Consider the following 21,050-nt stretch of genomic DNA (forward strand, 5'->3'; position numbering starts at 1 on the left):
TCTCCCTGGATTCCAACCTAAGTGTGCTCCAGACCTGCACATGATGCAGAGATGACCTGGGCAGCAGAGTCAACAGGATTCTTAGGGCATCAGAGAAGGAAGTTTTAAAGGTTTGCGTGTTTATTTATAATTACAATTTACATTACTCCAACAGAGGAGCCCCCTTGCTATGTTCTAATTCTTAGCCATGAAGTCCTACAAAAATAAACCCAAGCTTTTACAGTAACTTAATCAATACAGAACTAAAGCCTTTGTAGCTATTAGAAGGGTTTAGTTACCAAGGTGCTTATGTTCAACAAAATGACCTGTCACTCAGGACGCATGCGTATACTAAAGTTCTGACCCATCGACTCATGCAACAAATGTAGACCCCAAATGTAGACCCTGCCCTCCCTCCACCCACATTTAAAACAAAAACACAAAAGAACGATGTACAACAGAGGGGAAATATGCTCTTGGTCAACTGACCTTGCAAAAAAGACTGGCTCATTTCCAAGTAGATGAGAACACCAAAGTGTGTGGCCAGAGTCCAGCACTGACTGACTGGCACAGGTCAGAGCCTGGCAGGGACCACAGAAGGGCCAAGGCGCCACAGGGGCTCATCCCAAGCTCCAACTGCGACCTGGAAGCTTACGGACACCAGGCTCTGCAGCAGCTCCATGGTTGGCGTCCGGGGCCACTGACCACTACTCCCAAGTGCTTCTAATCCACTCACCCCTGGCCAGTCCTGACCTTGACAACATTACTGTGGGTGTCATCAGGGTGGTCTGGTTCACTTATACAACATGATCCATAGCACAACCCCTTCCGTGCCCTTCCCCCCCCCCCCCCCCCCCCCACACCTGTGCTGGCCCTGCCTGACTCCTGAGACCCCACCCTAGGCAGTGGGGGTGCCAGGCCAGCAGCACCAGGGGCCAGGGTTACAGAGATGCACTTGGCTGCCACATCTGCCAAATGAGATTTGGTTTCACTTTTAAAAGTCAAAGCTGTCATTAAAAAAAAAGTCACAAAGTAAGGATTCAGCTTTCGCTATAGAAACCTTTTTGCAAAATACCAAAACCTTAGAATTAGGCTATGCGCAACTAAAGGAAACATAGGTAAAGACACCTCAAAGAGGTTACCCATGAATACTTCCCCAAAACAAGTGGTTCTAACTCAGACCGTGTCCAAGTTAAGTCCAAAACATAAGTAGCAGTATGGGAATCTTTCAAACTCCGTAAACAAAGTGACCACATCTCCCTGTAAGTGCAGCGTTTTCCTTGTGTCCTGATACACAGAATCATTTCTGCGCCACTTCAGTAGGAGCCTGCAAGAGATGACAGGAAGTCAAATAGCTGCTGGGAGAAGCCGGTGCTGCTGCCTCTGCTGGCCAGCAGGAGCCGCTCAGCCTCCCTCTGGCCCCGGCTGAGTCAAGCCAGCTTCACCATTCCTCTCGCAATCCACTCAGTATCCTACTATACAACACACTGGGGACAGGAAGCAGCTAGTGGCAGAAGGCCTAGTCCCTTCAGGGCCCACCTGGCCACCTCAAGGCCCTGGGGTGGGGTCGGCACCAGGCACCCTATGTGGGACACTCTACCCAGACCCTAGGGTGCCCACAAGTCCACTGGAATCTTGTTAAAAACAAAGCCTCTTATTTAGGGCCAGTTGGGCTGAGACACTGGCCTTGGAGCAAGCTCTCTCACTGGCTTCACTCGGGTGTCAAGCCCCCAGGCACACCACACCCGCAGGGCCTCACCTTCCACACCTACAATCTCACTTGAGAGGATGCTGGGGCCTGGGTCCTGCCCCCACAGATTCGGGTTTAGTTGGCCAAGAGCCCCCTGGGTAAGACGTGGTCAAGGCCCTCGGTTTGGCTTTGACACCTCCAGGCCTCTCTTCCTGGGAAACTGAGCCTGTTCTTTCCAACACCCCCCCACTCCTGAGCTCTCCAGGTGCACCTGATCCTACACCCTCCCACCAAAGCATCCAGAAATCCAGAAGACTTGTCCACTCACCTATGACTACATCCTCACACCCTGCCAGTTCCAGCTCTGTGGGAAGTGGGGTTGCGACGGGTGGTCCCATTGCCCCTGCCGCCTCGGAATCCACCCCGAGAACTGCGGCCACGAAGAAACCTCCCTGACACCCCAAAGGTCTCCGTGTTGAGCTTCCTCTCTTCGGCCCACGTTGTCCGCCTGGAGCTAAACCATAGAGGAAATGCTGATTGTAGCAAGCACTGACTTTCAGGCTTCTGGCCAGGCCTGTCCTCAGGGCAGCCCAGAAAAGGAGGGACAGACTTACCAGGGCCACTACAGGGAAGGGGTGGCCCTGTCGGCACTGGAGTACGGCTCCAGCACTGCAGGTGCTCCCTGTCACATTTCCAACCAGGACTGTCCCCACAATGGGCAGGGGCTCAGGATCCATCTCTACCATCTCTGTCACCACAGGCGAGCAGTGATACTAGGTCGCTACCAAGGCAGCCCCTGTTGCTTGCTGGGCACACAGAGGAGCCCTGAGGAGGCTGAGGGGCCCAGGAGACCTGAGGCTGAAGCATCAAGTGGACTGTCCTAGACGAGGAGGGGGCTAGGCTAGAGGTCCTTGGAATCTGATGCTTCTGCTTTTGGAGTTGGGAAGACGGGGATACAACACGGACACCCATACCACCCAAACAAGCCGCTGGTGGGAGACTGTCTCCCACATCCAACTGTGTGCCCAGCACGCCCAGCACTCCCACCAATGCAGACAGCAGCTCCAGGGCAGCACACCCACCCCGAGTTCCTCTTCAGCAGAAAACCTGCTGCTCACACAGACTTCTGTGTTTAAAGAAATAGCAACTCCACCCATCAGCTGCCCAGGCCAAAAGACTGAGGAGTCATTCTGGACTCTTCTCACGTCATGTTGGCCAATTCTGTTAGCATCACCTTCAAGATAACATTCAGACTCTACCCCTTCCCTCTGTCACCACCACTGCCAGGTTCCAAGCTGCCTGCGCTGCAGCACTGGCCCCCTAACTGGCCAGGAAGCAGCCACACTTGCCCACTGTCCAACCATTCTCACCAAGGATGCCGTAAAACATCAGACAGCACCACTCTTCAGCTCAAAACCCTCTGATGGCTTCCCTCGGCACTTGGAACAAAATCCATAGTCACTGCCTTGCCTTACATGACCCTATGGGAACCCATCCCCCAGACGCAGCCTGTATGGAAGCGCCTCCCGCACTCATCTGCACAGCCTGCTCCACCCGTGAGAATTGATCATTCACTTCCCATCGCATCCACAGCTCCGGCGCATCGCCCTGGCTGCCTGGCCTTCCACGACACGCTGTTCTATTTCTCACCTGGCATGAGGAGGTGAGGCTCTCCTAGCCTGCCTTACGCATCCCTGTCAACACCCCATGGCATGTCTGGCACTCAATCAAATGGCCCCAAGTCTCCATGCCAGGCCTGCACTGTAGATGCCACCCTCTCTAGGTTGCTCCGTGGGACATCTGACCAGCTGTTAGGTGTGAAAAATAAAACACACCACATGGTTCCTGGTCTCAATGAAGTGAAGGAAGGCCAGTGTGACCATGTTCTAGCCGCATGCCTCAGGCTGCAAAGCAAGGTCCTCAGGCCACTGTGGCAGCAGGACCAGCAAGCAGACCAATGAGGCGCGCTGAATGTTGACACAGGTCTGCCAGAGGGAGGGGTGGGGAGAGGGGTGGTGCAACCCAGCCTTTGTGGGGACAGGACACCAAAGCCAAGAGGAAACAGGGGCTTGACCTCAGCCGACTCCTCGGGTCGGGACCCCCAAGAGGCTTCCCACACACAACCTGCTGGGACTCCCATGCCCATGACACAGAAATGCAAGCAGGACCCTAGAACAGCTACCCTGGGCCTCTGGGTCCAGCTCTGCCTTCAGGTGAGGGCCCTCAGTCCTGTCCTTTCTAGACTGCAGGACTCTCCTCCCCTCATCCATTCAGCCTCCCACCTGGTCTTGAGTTCAGAAGAGATGTTGTCAAAGAACGACTTGGATTTGTCATAGTAGCAGTTGGGCCCCAGAAGGTCTTCCTCGGCCGGCGTTTCGTCACTCTGGGTCACCACAGCTGGGTCCTTTTCTTCCCCCTTCTCAGTCTTGTCATCTACAAAGAGAAGCAGCAAACATGGAGGAACAGGAAGGGCAGAGAGCACAGCCTTCTAGCAGGGTGTTCCTCCGGACCCACCCAGTAGCCACCTCAGGCTGAGACATAACCTACACCTTGTGCTAAGCAGAGATCTCCTTCTACCTTCTCAGCACAGGTCTCCTTCTGCCATCTGGGCCATGCAGTCTGCACCTTATTCTGTGTTCACACCTCCCTCCCGGTAGCAAACTCCTCCTTGTTTCATTAACTCCTCACTCCAGCTCACCACCAGCCTGGCTTCCCTTTCTTCCAGGCATTGCTTCCTTTTTTTTTTTTCTTCTGAGATGGAGTCTTGCTTTGTCACCCAGGCTGGAGTGCAGTGATAGAATCTTGGCTCACTGGCACTGCAATCTCCACCTCATGGGTTCAAACGATTCTCGTCTCAGCCTCCTGAGTAGATGGGATTACAGGCGCCCACCACCATACCCGGCTAATTTTTGTATTTTTAGTAGAGAGGAGGTTTTGTGGTGTTGGCCAGGCTGGTGTTGAACTCCTGACCTCAGGTGATCCACCCACCTTGGCCTCCCAAAGTGCTGAGATTACAGGTGTGAACTACCACACCTAGCCAGGTATCTCTTCTTAACACTCTCTAGGGGTTCTCCTGTGGGGAGGATAATTTTCATAGAATGAGCCAAACCTTTAAAATTCAGTTTCTTCTTAAACTCTTTGTCAAGCTCCTCTCGGTTGAACTGGGCATTTGCACTCTCAAAATCAAAGTCACCCTCAAATTTGATTGTGTTTTCCTTGACATTAGTTGGACGGTTTTGCCCTCTGGAGCGATTCCTCGTTCGCCTGTTTCCTGTGAGGAGAAAGGACAACACTGGCTGAAGGTCACTAACCCAAGCACCTCACAAGCAGTTTCTAGGCACACCCTCAAGGCAGCAGAGGGGGCAGAGCACACGAGCAGTGATTTCACACCAGCACCCCTGAAAAATTGTTACCCAGAGAAGCAGGCAGGAGGACAAGCAGAGCTCAGCCTGATCACTCATGGCCTCCAGAAGTCAAGTGGCAACAGGAGTTACCTGATCGCCTCCTCTGAGGTCTTCTGTTCTCGTCATTCACCTGCCCTTGAGTTTGCACAGCTGCCGGCTGGACTACATCTAAGGCGCAAAAGGGAAGAGTAAGGCGAAGCTCCTGCAGAAGCCGGAAGCCAGAACCCAGCTGTGGAAGCAGGCACCACCACCACGGGGCACGCGGCCAGGGCAGCACTGCAGGAGGCTGCTGCATGGGCCTGCCCTGCAAAAGCACATGGGGCTTAGAATGGGAGAGTAGTATTTTTTAATAAAAAAAAAAAAAATAGCCCAGGAAGTAGTGTGCCACTTTTAGAACATCAAACAAACTCCAGGAAAATATGTGTTCAATTACCACTGGTAGTCTTGCAGCTCGGGGGGGCCTGACGACCATTGAGCTGCGTCCCTGTGGTGCCCTTGCCAGGTAACAGCCTTTTAGCATTCAGGTTATCAGCAGAACCAGTCTGGACACCCTGCTCCACCATGGGGCTCTTGCTGACTGGAATGGATGGAAAACCAGCTCCTGAATTGAGGAGGGGAGGAAGGTTTAAAAATAGAGAGAAAAGAAGCAAGACTTAGACCTCCAGACATTTCTCTTCTGCTGGCATGTCAGGAAGGAAAGGAGGGTAACTGCCTAGAGGTTCTACCAAATCCAAGCAAAGCTCCCCCAGACTGGGCTGTTCCCTCTGAGGCTAGCCCAGGCAGCAAAAGAAGGCCAAGACACTGGGCAGCACCAAGGCCAGTTCATCTTTGGACTGCCCACCCCCAAAGTCCTGAGCTCCCCAAGTTAGGGATCCTCAAGGAGAGGAAAAACACTATGCCTACCCACAGGCACCTTCCCAGTGGCACAGAAACAGCTTTCTTAAAACCATGCATGCACCAATCCCAAAGGGCCTCAGTAGCCCCAACAGCCTGGTGAATTCAGGATCTGAAAATCTGTTTCATTCTGGTCCATACTGGAGAAGAACCAGCCCAGCCTGGGATTTTCTAGAAAATGCAGTGATCGAATTCTAAAGTTAAATTCTAGAACACTGTCATTTCCACTTAAGGCACAATAAAACTAAAAACAAGTAGGAGCTGACTTTCGAGAGGGGAGCAGCCTACACTTCTCTTAGGGGCAAAGGCCCATCATGAAGACACAAAGGGCTCCTAGGTGGCCTTCAGCAAGGGGCTGTGCTTATGAGACTGCAGTTCCTGGGCCCACGCCCAGGGAGATGAACCCTCAGAAATCAAGCCCTCTGAACCCGGAGGAAAAAGGGGAACACCACCCACCTCCTCTCCATCTCCTCCCTTTCCAAAGTTCCAGGACCTGTGAAGACCCTAAACAGGACAATGTGGAACTGGGTACAAGTGAATAGAGATCTGAAACAGAAACATTCCCTAACCACGGGAAAATTATTAGAGGAAGAGCCCAATACACGTGAAGACTGAGGATCTCACCTGTTTTTATGAAATACACACTAAAATGAAAAAAAAAAAATCAGTGTAGAAAAATTCCTTGTAAACAGATCAAGAGAAGCTCTCAAAAGGCAGGCCAGAACGGCTCTGTATAGAGGTCTGGTAAGTGTCCTCTGGCAGGATGCACCCGGCCACTTTCTCACTGATTGTCTTACTCAGCATGACTGGCCTGGAGATGAACACAGCACTACCTGCTTTTTCCTGATCATACCGTGACTACAGGGGCATGGATCTGTGGCTTGTCTGCTTTTCACACAACCAACTAGTTCAAACAAAGTCTTGCCCTGTGAGCAGGTTTAGGTAAATGATCCTAAAAGCAATGGAAGTATCTGTGTCATTTTTAAGTGGGAAAAAAATTACTATTCTCTAACTCAGATACACGGAGTGCATGCAGGATTCGGAAAGCAGCACTTGCAGAATGACAGACTGACAGCAGCTGTGTGCCATAAGGAAAGCCCAGGCGTCATCCCGGACCAGGGCCAGATAATGGTGAGGGTTCCAGCTTGCCGCGGAGCACAGGGTGCTATGTGTAACACATAAACACACAAGATCATCAATGTGAATTTTAGAACTTCAGGGTAAATAAGTAGAATGGGAGGAAAGGTCTAGAAATCCCACAGGCGCCACCACCACCACAGCACAGAGACAGGTGGTGTGCACCAGCATTGGCCAGCTGACCATCAGGCGGACACTGTCCACCTGGCCAAACAGTTGGGGACTGTCACCCAAGTCCCCAATTTTGAATCCCCTAAAAGAGGGAGCTATTCACCACACAGATCAAAGAGCAGCATGGGCATATGAGGTGCTTTGGGGAGTCCCACTGCAGTACTCTAGAACACGTTTAGGACCCAGCACAAACCCCAGGGAAATGACTTGCTGTGAACAATGAAGTTTCCCATATGCAGTAGTCATGGTACAAGTCAACAGAGACCCTGGACCCAGTGAGAGTGAACAAAGTACTCCGCTAATTCTTCGTAATCCCTTCTTTAACACTGAGAGTTCATAAATCAGGACCACGTGCTGAAGCAAACAGGCAGCTCAGCAGCCGCATGGGCTTGGCAAATGATCTGGTACAGCTACTATCATTCTGTCTGCTGGTTTACCCCTCGCTCTCAGAATGGTTTGCAAGACAGCATGCAGTTCTCCCAAACTGCTGTTACCCTTGGCAGTGAGCTGCTGTGGCTCTGAGGACAAGTCAAGCTCTGAAACAGGCTGTGGAGATGGAGAAGAGCTAGGGCTGGAAGCAGCGGCTGAGGCTGGAGGGCTTACCAACTTCTCTAAAGGAAGATAAAGGAGAAAGAGCAAAAAGAAAGCACACAAATAAGTCACGATATATTCGTCTTGTGTCTAGCAAGCTTGGAAAGAGCCAAGCAACCTCTTGTAGGACTCTGTCATACAAACATATTTTAGAAATAGGGAGCTGAGCTGGGAAGGCCACCTGTCACACTAGGAACAGCAATCAAGACAGGCACGATTTGTAGCAGCAAGTGGCCTACAGACCTCATTTAGGGTTCCCTGTCTCACTACTCATGCTGGATTCTGAACAAGGGTGAAGGTGATCACCTGTCAATTCTACACTCTGAGCCCATCTGCAAGGCTAGGTCCAAGTCAAGGATACCACGGGATTTCTCTCTACATATGGAGAATAGAATCATACTCTGGGGTGATTCAATCTCAGTTGAAACCATTTTTGAGTGAGGCACTTACAGTAGAATAATAAACATGATGGGTGGGTTTGTATTTAACTTCTATATTTACAGGCTTATAAATGTGCAAATAGCTGGACCTTATCTGTAATACTACATATAATATCAGTTATTTCTTCTTTCAAGCAGATATAAAGGACTTCCACCTATTTGTTTTTTTGAGACAGAGTCTCACTGTGTCACCCAGGCTGGAGTGCAGTGGCACAATCTTAGCTTACTGAAACCTCCGCTCCAGGGTTAAGCAATTCTCGTGCCTCAACCTCCCAAGTAGCTGGGATTACGGTGTGTACCACCATGCCCAGCTGATTTTTGTACTTCTTATACAGACAGAATTCCATCATGCTGTTCAGGCTGGTCTCGAACACCAGACCTAAGGTGATTCACCCACCTTGGCCTCCCAAAGTGCTGGGATTATAAGCGTGAACCACCATGCCTGGCCCAGGACTTCCGCCTAGATCCATGCTGAGACTTAGAATGAATTTTGATTGGATTCATCTGTTCCAACACTCAGGCCCCTGCCTCTTTTACTCTCAGTCAAGTAGTTTACTAAATGCTCTCATGAGCTGAAGATTCACTGGGTAATTTACTAAGTCTGTAGTAAAACAGTCTACGAGCTGAACATGACAAAAATGCATGTCCCCACCCTCGGGCTCCATCGCTCCACTCAGTGAGTTACACACAAGGATAGTTTACCAGACAGAAACAGGTCACTCACCTAGACCCAGGGAGGCAGCATACTGCTGGCTGAGCAGGGAGCTGGCCGCCAGCGGACCATAGGGCGCCATCCCTCGGAAAGGGCTGTAAGGCACGTGCGGCTGGAAGGGCGAGGCAGAGGCAGAGCCCAGGGAAGACTGAACAACGAGACACTCGGGTGAGAACAGAGAAGGCTATCAGCCCGCACACCTGCATCAGGGCACTTGTTTAGGTGGGAGACAAGCACTGTCCCATTAGCCTGCATCCTTGAGACGCCGGAGGAGCCCTTGGGGTGCAAGTTTCCAGTAGGGCAAGACCTGCCTTTTCCACAGTACTTCATTTCCAGTTCCACCTGTCCATGTAGGTTTTTTTTTTTTTTTTTTTTGAGATAGTCTTGCTCTGTCACCCAGGCTGGAGTGCAGCGGTGTAATCTCGGCTCACTGCAATGTCCACCTCCCAGGTTCAAGCGATTCTCCCTGCCTCAGCCTCCCAAGTAGCTGAAATTACAGGCACCCATCACCATACCCAGCTAATTTTTGTATTTTTAGTAGAGACAGGGTTTTGCATGTTGGCCGGGCTGGTCTTGAACTCCTGATCTCAGATGATCCGCCTGCCTCTGCCTTACAAAGTACTGGGATTACAGGGGTCTTGTCTGTGTAATTCTAACCCAGATTCTCCTAACTCAAAGCCATTGGATGGCTCCCCACTGCTCCCAAAGCCTGCCCTGTGTGATTGCACCTTCCAGGATGGGTGCTCAGCACGGAACCTGGTGCAGTCTCAACCCCAGAGGAGCCAATGAATGTTTACATTTAGAAGTGAAGAAAATGTTAACCTGGGCTCCTTGGTGAAAAATAAGCCATAACCCAATAGGTGGGCACGTAGCATCAAACTTGTAAATCTGGGGTGTTACACAACAGCAGCCTGTAACGTCTGGGCATAACCCAAGGGCAAGGCCTGCAGTCCCGACAGGTATGTCACGCCACTCACAGCAGCTGCTCAGGGCTCAGCCTTCTCCAACCAGAAACTAAGGGCAAACGCTATGCCCCCAACATCACAGGTCCAGGGGCATCCAGTCACACTATACACACATGCCACACACACACACACATACACACACACACACACACACAGCATCCACTCATACTACACTGCACTATACACACACACACGCTACTCACACACGGAACATCCACTCTACACTACACTACACACACACAAGAGCATCCAATCATACACTACACTACACACACAAAGAACATCCACACAGAGCATCCACTCTACACTACACACACACACAGAGCATCCATTCATACACTACACTACACACACACACACACACACACACACAGCATCCATTCATACTACACTACACTATACACTCACATACAGGGAACATCCACTCTACATTACACACACACACTACTCACGGAACATCCACTCTATACACAGACACACACACACAGAGCATCCACTCATATACTACACTACACACACACACACACTACTCACAGGGAACATCCACTCTACACACACACACACACACACACACACACAGCATCCACTCATACTACACTACACTACACAAAGAACATCCACACAGAGCATCCACTCTACACTACACACACACACACACACACACACACACACACAAAGCATCCAATCACTACACTATACTATACACACGCCACTCACACACATGGAACATACACTCTACACCACACACACACACAGCATCCAATCACTATACACACACGCCACTCACACACATGGAACATCCACTCCACACCACACACACACACACAGCATCCACTCATACTACACTACACTACATACACAGTATCACTCATACACTACACTACACACACACACACTAACACACACGGAACATCCACTCTACACACACACAGCATCCACTCATACTACACTACACTACACACACACAGAGCATCCACTCATACACTACACTATATATACACACACAAACACACACACATCCACTCATACATTACACTACACTACACACACACACACACACACACACACACACACACAGAGCATCCACTCATACACTACACTATACACACACACACTAACACACATGGACCATCCACTCTACACTACACACACACACACACAGAGCATCCATTCATACACTACACACACACACACACACACACACACACACACACACACAGAGCATCCACTCACACACTACACGATACACACACACACTAACACACATGGACCATCCACTCTACACTACACACACACACAGAGCATCCATTCATACACTACACTACACATACACACACACACACAGCATCCACTCATACTACACTACACCATACACTCACATACAGGGAACATCCACTCTACATTACACACACACACTACTCACGGAACATCCACTCTATACACAGACACACACACACAGGGCATCCACTCATACACTACACTATACACACACACACTACTCACACACGGAACATCCACTCTACACTACACACACACACACACACACACACACAGAGCATCCACTCATACAACACTATACACACACTACTCATGCACACGAACATCCACTCTACACTACACACACACGAGTACACACACACACACACGTGCACGCATGTGTGCACCAGGGTCCCCTGTTCTCCATCCTTAAAAGCCATGCTACACAGCACAGGCCACCTACTGTGTGCTACAAGAATCACCTTCTGTGGGAACAGCAACAGCCTGGACAAAAGCTAAGCCACTTTAAATTAAAAGGTTATTCCTCACACTGAGCACCTGACCCGACATGCCACCACGCTCCATGTGGAGACCGGCATCTCTCACAGCGTGCACACAGGGGCAGTGGCATACTTACCTGAACAATGGCGGGATCCTGCGGGAGTGTGTGCTGAGCTTTCGGAGGTTCACACACAGTGATATCTTTGATGTCACTTCCCCGGAAAATGATGTACTCATAAATCTCTTCTCTGGGGGGAGCAGGCCTATCTGTGGGACGGTCTTCAGTGCCAAAGGACCTCACTTATGAGTGGAGAAAGAGAAGCGTTAAGGTGTTGTCCTCAGCCAGTTCAATCAACCCCGACGCAACTGCTCTTAAGCCTTCCAGAAGACAGCGGCAACTGCTCCGAGCGACAACACAGTACCCCAGGACCACATTTCAACATCTACTTAACGCCCCCATTTTCAGTGGACAATGCTGATGGCGCATCAATTGGTGAAGCTCCAGACAGTTCTATATCACAAACATGACAAGAACTATTTCACAGACTGTCTCCTGTGCGAACACAGAGCTCTCAGCAAAACAAGGCTTGCTTCGCAAGGCTTTCCTGTCCACAGCAGACGGCAAAAATCAAACAGGCAGCTTGCTGCTTTATGCCCAAAGCCTCACCACACATTGCGCCTGGGGGCGGGGAGGTCAGTTTTCTCGCAAAGGAACGTAGATGAGCGTTCCCTTACCCTTCCATCCACAACAAGCCTTGGAACAGCTGCCACAGAAACAAGGGAGACAGGGTCCCAGGATTGTGAACCCTTGACCCCAGCTTCCGCACCTCTAAGGAATTCTGAGCCCGAGGGACTTCTTGGGGTACCAGCCCCTATGCAGCAGGCTTGCAGGAGCCCTACAAGGTCTCTTTTTAGCAGGCCTCTAGGGGCAGAGCTGGGAGGGACAGCGGCCTCTGACTGGTAAGAGCACAACTCCTACTGAGTCCTGGGCCTACGCTGGACCTCAGTTTCCCTAACTGGACTCCTGTAGTGAGTGCACAGCCCTGGCACGCTCCGCCAGCTCCTGAGCCACGCGGGAGACGGGCTTCAAAAGCTGACAGTCCCAGCTTGGAATGAGTGCGTCCTGTGACACCTCAGGAACCGGGGGAGCCCCGGGTGGGACGTAGGCAGACCCGCTGCACCGGCACCGTTCGCTGCGAGGCAGGGAAGGGCACTCCCCACCTTCTCCGGGGTGAAGACAAAGGGACTGCACCCGCCGCCGCCTCGGCCTCAGCGAGCCTGGACCTCTCCGGAGTCCGGGAAGAGCCCGTTCCTCGAGGCCTCCCAGCGGCTGCAGCGGGGTGTCAGCGCCCACAGGCGGCTGTCGCCACAGGGAAAGCCACACGGCGGGAGCGGCGGTTTCGACGCGGGCATCAGCCGCCGCCGGGTGCTCCCGCCCGGGCAGGACGCTGCATTGGGGCGCAGGATGCGTCCGCTCAGGGCCCAGCTGCCTAACGGGTTCCAGAAAAGATCGCCGGATTCGCGCGTGGTCACGCCGCCCCCCGGCCGCGAGCTTCCCCGCGGGGACCCCCGAGACCGGCCGCGAGCTTCTCCGCCGGGACCCCCGAGACCGGCCGCGAGCTTCTCCGCAGAGACCCCCGACACCGGCCCCGAGCTTCCCCGCGGGGACCCCCGAGACCGGCCGCGAGCTTCTCCGCGGGGACCCCCGAGACCGGCCGCGAGCTTCCCCGCGGGGACCCCCGACACCGGCCCCGAGCTTCCCCGCGGGTACCCCCGACACCGGCCGCGAGCTTCTCCGCCGGGACCCCCGACACCGGCCGCGAGCTTCCCCGCGCCCGGGAGCCGCCCTGGCCCTCGGAGCCCGCACCTGCAGGGCCGGGCTGGGCGGCCAAGGGGGCGGCGCCGCGGGGGCCGGGCCCGTCCCTCCCGAACGCCGCCCGGCGCCCGCGCACAGTAACGCCGCCAGGGAGACCATTGTGCGGCCGGCCGCGCTGGGGGAGGGCGGCGGGTGAAGGCGCGGGCCGCGGGTCTCAACGCCGGCGCGGGGACGCTGGGCGGGCGGGGTCTGGGCGCCGGGCTCCGGGCTCCGGGGGTCTCCACGCCGGGCTCCGGAGCGCCCCGGGGCTGTTGGCGGGCCGGGGTCGCCGGGCGGTTGGGGCCGGCGGGCAGGCGGCGGCCGCTACCTTTGGCGAGCGCCACGGTGGAGTTGTCGGTGTCGATGGTGTAGAGGATGCCCTCGTAGCGGATCTGCGCCTTGGAGATGAGGCTGATCTTGCTGCCCAGATACGGGGTGCCTGAGGAGCCGCTCATGGCGGCGGCCAGGGCGCGTCGGGCTGCCGGGGGGGACAAGCGCCGGGCCGCGGCCCGCTTCGCCACCGCGCGGTGGCCTGGCCGCCCGCTCCTGCGCTCCTCCGCCCTGCCGCCGCCGCCGGGGCGCCTCCTCGCCGCCGCCCGAGGGGCCTGCGCGGGCACCGAGCGAACGAAGGAGGGGCGCGCGGCCGGGGCTCTGAGGGGAACGCGGGGGAGGAGGGGCCGCCGCAGCCACATCCGGGGCCTCGAGCCGCTACGCACCGCCCCCTCGCGCTCGCCGCCCATTGGCTCGCTGCGCCCGCTGGCCTTTAAATATGGCCGCGCCGCCAGCTGAGGGGCGCGCCCGCGAGTCGCGCCTGCGCAACAAGGCCCCGCTGCCCGGAGGCGGATCTTTTCGGCGCTCCGCCCCTTCACGGCCGGCTCCCGGCGGGCCCCGCGCGGAGCTGGCACTCGAGACTCAGCAGTCCGGGAGAGGGGTGGGAAGCGTCCCGGGCGGAGCGCGCGTGCGCCTGGGTGGGCGGCCGCTGTTTGCACGCTCGGTGGGCGGGGCCGGGGAGGAGCGCCAGGCCCCGCCCTCGCGCGTGCCGGCGGGGCTCGGAAGCCTGGGCACGGCCAACTAGGGGTTTTTGCCCCCTTGGCCTCAGTTTCCCCTCCTACAGAAGTGGGGCCCAGGCGACTTCCTTATCTTGGGCCAGGCGCGCCCCTGACCCTCACCCTCGTGGGAGACCCGGGACCGGCGGAGGCCCTGGGCGCCGGGTGTTCCCGGGGAGTCCCGGGACTCCCGCCTGGGTGCCCTGGTGCCCAGGTGCCGGCGGGGGGCGGCAGCTCCTGCGACGGCGGCGCTTCCGGCGTGGCAGCCGCTAAATATAACTTGCTGAGCACACTTTCTCTTTTCATCCTGCCACTCCTCCGAAAGCCGGCCGCAGCTCTCCAGATCCACTAAAATAAATTCTGACTGGCTACCAGGGGCCTCGGAGGCCTCCGCTCGTCCCCGGGGCTGTGGCTCGGAGGCCTTGCCCACCTCCCGGGGCGTGGAGGAGGCTCGGCCGCCCGCAGTCGCTTAGCCGCGGGCCCTCCGCGTGATTCGTGACCGAGGGCGCGCGGTGTGTGCTTTGTCTGTCTCCCTCTTGACCGTGAACATCTTCAGATCAGGGACCAATATTGGGCTCCGGAAAAAAAAATCGTGGGTGGTGACTATAAAAATGCGATAGGCCTGGCGCCAAGGCTCACGCCTGTAATCCCAGCCCTTTGGGAGGCGGAGGCGGGCGGATCACTTGAGGTGAGGAGTTCGAGACCAGCCTGGGCAACATGGTGAAATCCTGTCTTTACTAAAAATACAAAAAAATTAGCTGGGCGTGGTGGCGGGCACCTGTAATCCCAGCTGCTGGGGAGGCTGAGGCAGGAGAATCGCTTGAGTCTGAGAGGTGGAGGTGGCAGTGAGCAGAGATGGCACCACTGCACTCCAGTCCCCGTCTCAAAAATAAATTTAAAAAATGAAATAGAGTAAGACAGAAAATATCAGAAGGTGGGGCGTGGTGGCTCCTGCCGGTAATCCCAGCTCTTTGGGAGGCCAAGGAGGGAGGATCACTGCAGGCCAGGAGTTTGAGATCAGCCTGGGCAACATATGGAGACCCCATCGCTACAAAAAAACTTTAAAAAAAATTAGCCAAGTGCGGGGGCACATACTTGTAGTTCCAGCTGCTTGGGAGGCGGAGGCAGAGACAGGAGGATCCCTTGAGCTCAGGAGTTGGAGTTGGAGGCCACAGTGAGCTGTGATTGGACTACTGCACTCGGGTGGCAGCGAGGCCCATTTCTTTAAGGGGGAAAAAAAGGAAAAGAAAATAACAGGCCGGGCGTGGTGGCCCACACCTGTAATCCCAGCACTTTGGGAGGCCAAGGTGGGTGCATCACAAGGTCAGAAGTTCAAGACCAGCCTGGCCAAGATGGTGAAACCCCGTCTCTACTAAAAGTACAAAAATTAGCCAGGCACGGGGGCAGGCTCCTGTAATTCCAGCTACCTGGGAGGCTGAGGCAGGAGAATTGCTTGAACCCGGGTGGCAGAGATTGCAGTGAAGCCGAGATCAGGCTGCTACACTCCAGCCTGGGCAATAGAGTGAGACTGCATCTCAAAAAAAATAAGGAAAAGAAAAGAAAAGAACAGTATCTCCCAATGTGAGAATAAGTATTATTTTGTGAAGTATTTATTTCACCTATTTGAGTATAGACGTGGTAAGGACCTAAAATGCATTTCTGACTACGCCGAGAACTTCTTACGTGCCAGGCAGGATAGGTGCTATGACTCCGAATTTGACAGAAGGGGAAACAGAGGCCCAGTGCGGGAGAGTCACACTCAGGGAAGTTGCAGGCTGGCCTGGTGGCATCCTTCACAGGCTTAGGGCCGCCTCACATGGTCTCTTGTCTCTTCACGAAAGCGAAGCCAACCTGCTCCCAGCAGAGCCCGGCAATGGCCAGTAAGAGAACAGTGACGAGTTTAAGAAAGGGGACACAGGAAGCTGAAGAGAAGAGGAAAAATTCAGTTTTACCTGGACTCTCAGCTCTCAACACAGCACAGCCTTCCCCCCTTTGACACGCAGGATGCACCTGTGAGGACGAGGTGCCAACCAGATCTCCTGAGCACCTCAGTGAACTGACCTGATGAAGTCAAAGTCCTTGTACCCCCTCACCCCACCCCAGTTTCCAAGAGAGGAAATCCAAGATGAGAGATGGTGTACCTCATGCCTCCTAGGTTCTGAACCACAGGCTTCTGGCTGTGTTGGGGGTGGGGCACATGCTTGACTAGCAGGAGCTGACTCTGCCTTGAAAGAGGAGCTGGATCCTGAGCTCCAGGACTGAAGGCAGGGAGGGTGAGGTTCCCAGAGACCTCCGAGTGCCCGCCCAGCCTGTGGGTGTGCAGCTGGTGGCTCCCTGAGAACATTCGCCACACTGCAAATGCCCAGGAAGGCAGAGGCTAAAAATATACATAGTCCCCAGGTCCAGGAATGCAGGCCCTGCCATTCATTCCTTGGTGTCCTGCCCAAAGTGCAGGGTTCTTGGGAGAGGTCTGAGGTGGGCAGTTGTGTAAGGCCCAGATCGACCTAGAAGTTCACTGGCAGGTTTGTTTCCCAGCCTGGGGCACTTGTATCCAGTGTTTCCACTATAAGCAGCTCTTTACTGTGTACAGGTCTGAAAAGTCCACCCACATGGCAATCACCAAGCTTTAGTCCAGCGAGCCCAAGGATCTAGAGAAATGAGCTGGGGTTTCTGGGAAACCCTAGGCCAGTTGAACTCCCTGCCTCAGTTTCTCCATTTGCCTGCCCATCTCAGTGATGTACGTAGGACCCCTGAAGATCATGCCTGTGAAGGGCTCCAGGAGTAACCAGGGGCTGCTCTGCAGGGCTGTGTAGGAACTGGGTGCACAGAGGGCCCCAGAGGCAGCTGGAGAGGTTTTGGCGGCAGCCACAGCCACTCAGTACATGCCCGCTGTGTAGGAGCAGGCAGCGGTCCCCAGTGACGGCTGGGAAGACACAGAGGCAGGACCCCTGCTCCACATTGCACCACCAGTCTAGCTGGGGTGGCACAGGCCAGCCTCCTGCACAGGTAAGGTGCCCCACCACAGAAAACCCTCTAACGTACCCCTGAGCAAGAATGACTGGCACAGCCATTGATTTCACAGGTGTCACTGCTCAGTGAAAGCCACCCAAAGCAGGTGAGTTAGTTCAGAGGGCATTAACAATGGCTGGTCCACTGATTAAAAAGTCAGTGGTCTGAAGTATGGTAGCGTACTGCTGAGATAGGACCCAACTGCCCCCTCCCCTCATTCAGGATTTGGCACAGGACAGGGGCTTAGGGAGGCGCTGCAGGCCTCAGGCCTTCCTCAGTCTCTCCCTCCACCCCCAGAAGACCCTCCAACTGCACAGGTGTGACAGCGCTGCTGGGAGGGAGCTGAGGAGGGGGCAGGTGCGCCTGGTGCGAAGGCTCAGCGCCAGGTTTGCTAGGAGGGTTTCCAGGCAGGGAATGGGACAGTGAGGCACAGGGACCCACAAGTGGCTGGACAGTAAGGTGAAGCAGGAGGGCTGAGTTGATCTTGCACAATCAGGAATTCTCTCAGAGGTCTGACTTGCTCTCTGTGAATCCAGTTAAATTCATTTCCTCCTGCCCGGGGCTCTGCAGGGCTGTTTTCCCAGGAGGCTCAATGAGCACCAGTGGGTTGAAGTTCAGGCATCGTCAGCCCCTCTTCCCTCTTCCCCTCCCTCTCCCCCTCCTGCCTCCTCTCCCTTTTCTACCTCCCTTTCTCCCCCTCCCACCCCAACAGCCAAGCGTCCTGGCATGAGGAGCCCTGTGGTGATGGGAAGTTCCTAGCCAGCAGCCTCCCTGGAGCTGTCGCCTCAGAAACGCCGGATAAAATGCTGAGAGATCCTACTGGAACAGAGGACGGACCATCAGCGGGAGGCTGGTAGTTTTTCTCTCTTGGGGGCTGTGAGGGCCCTGCTGCCTGGCCTTTCAGGAACGGCTGGGGTGGGGTAACAGTCCCTGGCCCTGTGTTCTACTTGGATAGAAAGTAAATGATGAAAGTCCCCTTCTAAGTCAATCTCCCATTGTCTTACCGAGTGCCCAGCAGCCCGCTCCCACCACTCAGTGCCAGACCTGGTGCCCAAGCCGGCCATTTGGTTCCTCCTCTAACCCCTCCACAGCCCTCCCAATGTGGGGCTGCACCTTCAGAGGGGAGGAAACCAGGCACTCATCCTGGGCAACGTGACAGTCAGGGTCACACGCCAGCACATGGCAGGGCTGGGATTCCTGTCCGAGTCTGCTGGCTGCTAACCCTGGGTGCTCAGTGTCCTGGCCTCTTCCCTCGTGGTCCTCCGTGCTCAGCTTTCAGGCTAGAGGGTGGGTAGTGAACGGCAGGAGGGGACAAAGCCCAGATGCGATGTCTGCACTTAGAGCTCATGCTCTGCAGATGTCCAGATGGAGACCCACCTGAGGTTGGCGCTGGGCATGAGGGAAGGAAGCAGCTCCTTCTTCAAGGGTCTCTCCTCTTACATTTTATCCTCCCTTAACTCCATGCAAAGGATGCTGGGTGCGTCCTAGAGAGTTGCCATGGTAACCCAAGAGGACTCCGGGTGCATCCCAGCCAGGCTGGGCACTTGTCTTTACTCCCGCCTGATGCGGCACGAGAGCCTGCTGGGCAGAGCCACGGCCCTGGGAATAAGGTCATATAAATAAAGATGTGGTGCACATGTTGGGAGCGGTGTGCCAGGCCTCCCGAAGCCTGTCCTCACCCGGCAGCACACCCGAGGACCCTCGTCCGCGCACTGAGACGTTCTCGCTGTCAGATGAAAGTGTTCTGCCAGGACACGTGGTTATTTTTACTTACGTTCAGTTCCGACTTGTTAACACCGTGATCCTTTCCTTCTGTCGCCGCCTTCACCGCCCTGAGAGCAAGGCTGGATTAAGGCTTTGTGTGGCAAGAAATGATGTGCATCGGAAGCCAGCAGGCACCCACACGGGCCCACCAAGGCAGACCCTGGCGGCGAAGCCCATAACTGGGTGCGCGGGGGAGTGTGTGTGGCAGAAGGGGCAGGGCCGGGGCCGGGGGGAAGTCGTCGTTCCAGTGCAGGCCTGCCCCTTGCTTTTCCGGCAGGTACCGGGGGCTGGGTGGGGAGGATGGCGCTGAGACTTTTCTGGTGGCTCGTCTCGTTGAGACAGGCAGTCGCAGGTAGGCACGAATACATGTTTGTCTTTCTCAAGCACCGCAACGTGGAAACCCCGTTTGCCCTGGAGCCTAGCTGCATTCGGGCCAGAACACGTTTACAAATGGCGTTCCCCACACACCACGAACCTCCGAGTCTGGCCCTTCTGTGCTGGTTGAACCAGAGCTCGTGCCTCATTCATTTATGTGTCTAACAGCTTTATTAACGTTTTTCATTACATACTATAATATTCACCCATTTGAGGTATACAGTTCTGGCTGGGCATGGTGGCTCACTCCTGTAATCCCAGCACTTTGGGAGGCTGAGTTGGATGGATCATTTGAGGTCAGGAGTTCAAGACCAGCCTGACCAACACGGTGAAACCCCTTTTCTACTAAAAATACAAAAAAATTAGCCGGGCGTGGTGGGGCATGCCTGTCGTCCCAGCTGCTTGCCAGGCTGAGGCAGGAGAATCGCCTAACCTGGGGGCGGAGGTTGCAGTGAGCCAAGATTGTACCATTACACTCTAGCCTGGGTGAAAGTGCAAGACTCTGCCTCAAAAAAAAAAAAAAAAAAGTACAGTTCACTGACGTTTAGTATATTCATAGAGTTGTGCAATTATCACCACTAATTCCAGAATATTTTCATCACCCCAAAATGAAATCCCAGGCCAGGCGTGGTGGCTCATGCCTGTAATCCTAGCACTTTGGGAGACCGAGGCAGGTGGATCACTTGAGGTCAAAAGTTCAAGACCAGCCCGGGCAATATGGTGAAACCTCATCTCTACTAAAAATATAAATACTAGCCAGGTGTGGTGCTGTGCTCCTGTAATCCCAGCTACTCGGGAGGCTGAGGCAGATCGCTTGAACCCAGGAAGCAGAGACTGAAAAAAAGACAAAAGAAACACCATGCCCGTTAGCAGACTTTCCTCACCCCCTTCCCCTAGGCAGCCACTGGTCTCCCTTTTGTCCTGATGGATTTGCCTTTTCTGGGCACTTCCTGTAAGTGGGGTCATATGCTTTCAGATGGCCTTCTGTGCCCGGCCCCTCCACATATCGCGTCTCTTGGTTTCAAGGTGTGCCCGTGCGGTGTGGGGGCCTCTTTCCTTGTTGGGCTGAGTGAGGCTCCACCACGTGAAGCTGCTTATCTGCGTACTCACCAGCCAATGAACCTGTGGCGTGTTTCCACTTTCAAGTAGTTACAAATCATGCTGCTATGAACGTGTGTGTGTTTTGTGTGGACATATGTTTTCATTTCTCCTGGGTGCACACCCAGGAGTGCAGTTGTGGGGTCACGTGGTGATTCGATG

At 54.6% G+C, this 21,050-nt stretch overlaps 1 protein-coding gene and 1 long non-coding RNA gene across 3 annotated transcripts; one reads left to right on the forward strand and one right to left on the reverse strand.

Moving 5' to 3' along the window:
- Positions 1–98: 98 nt before the first annotated feature.
- On the reverse strand, positions 99–14,264 carry LSM14B (LSM family member 14B). 2 transcript variants are annotated; one of them, XM_032257119.1, is made up of 10 exons: positions 13,925–14,264; positions 11,878–12,041; positions 9,031–9,166; positions 7,770–7,886; positions 5,507–5,674; positions 5,164–5,241; positions 4,779–4,940; positions 3,952–4,102; positions 1,998–2,183; positions 99–1,306 (listed from the first exon to the last, which is right to left on the reverse strand). In XM_032257119.1, the coding sequence occupies exons 1-9, from the start codon at positions 14,049–14,051 to the stop codon at positions 2,012–2,014; spliced, it is 1,275 nt and encodes a 424-aa protein (XP_032113010.1). In that variant the 5' UTR covers positions 14,052–14,264; the 3' UTR covers positions 99–1,306; positions 1,998–2,011. The 2 variants fall into 2 exon arrangements, with proteins under 2 accessions (XP_032113010.1, XP_032113011.1); XM_032257120.1 differs by lacking the exon at positions 7,770–7,886.
- LOC116535766 lies at positions 5,671–15,584 on the forward strand. Its single transcript, XR_004262346.1, has 3 exons — positions 5,671–6,698; positions 8,094–8,096; positions 15,574–15,584. It is a non-coding gene; the product is annotated as an uncharacterized LOC116535766 (long non-coding RNA).
- Positions 15,585–21,050: the final 5,466 nt, after the last annotated feature.

This window comes from Sapajus apella, unplaced genomic scaffold, assembly GCF_009761245.1.
Source record: "Sapajus apella isolate SASKATOON/1434 unplaced genomic scaffold, GSC_monkey_1.0 scaffold96, whole genome shotgun sequence".
Classification (NCBI taxonomy): Eukaryota; Metazoa; Chordata; class Mammalia; order Primates; family Cebidae; genus Sapajus; species Sapajus apella.

Excerpts from the sequence above, each read along its gene's own strand:
- LSM14B (XM_032257119.1), bottom strand. The coding sequence starts at position 14,051 with ATGAGCGGCTCCTCAGGCACCCCGTATCTGGGCAGCAAGATCAGCCTC. Across the intron at positions 9,167-11,877 it reads AGGATCCCGCCATTGTTCAG|TCTTCCCTGGGCTCTGCCTC; the intron begins GTAAGTATGCCA and ends CTCGTTGTTCAG. Across the intron at positions 2,184-3,951 it reads TCTTCTGAACTCAAGACCAG|CTCCAGGCGGACAACGTGGG; the intron begins GTGGGAGGCTGA and ends TCTATGGTTTAG.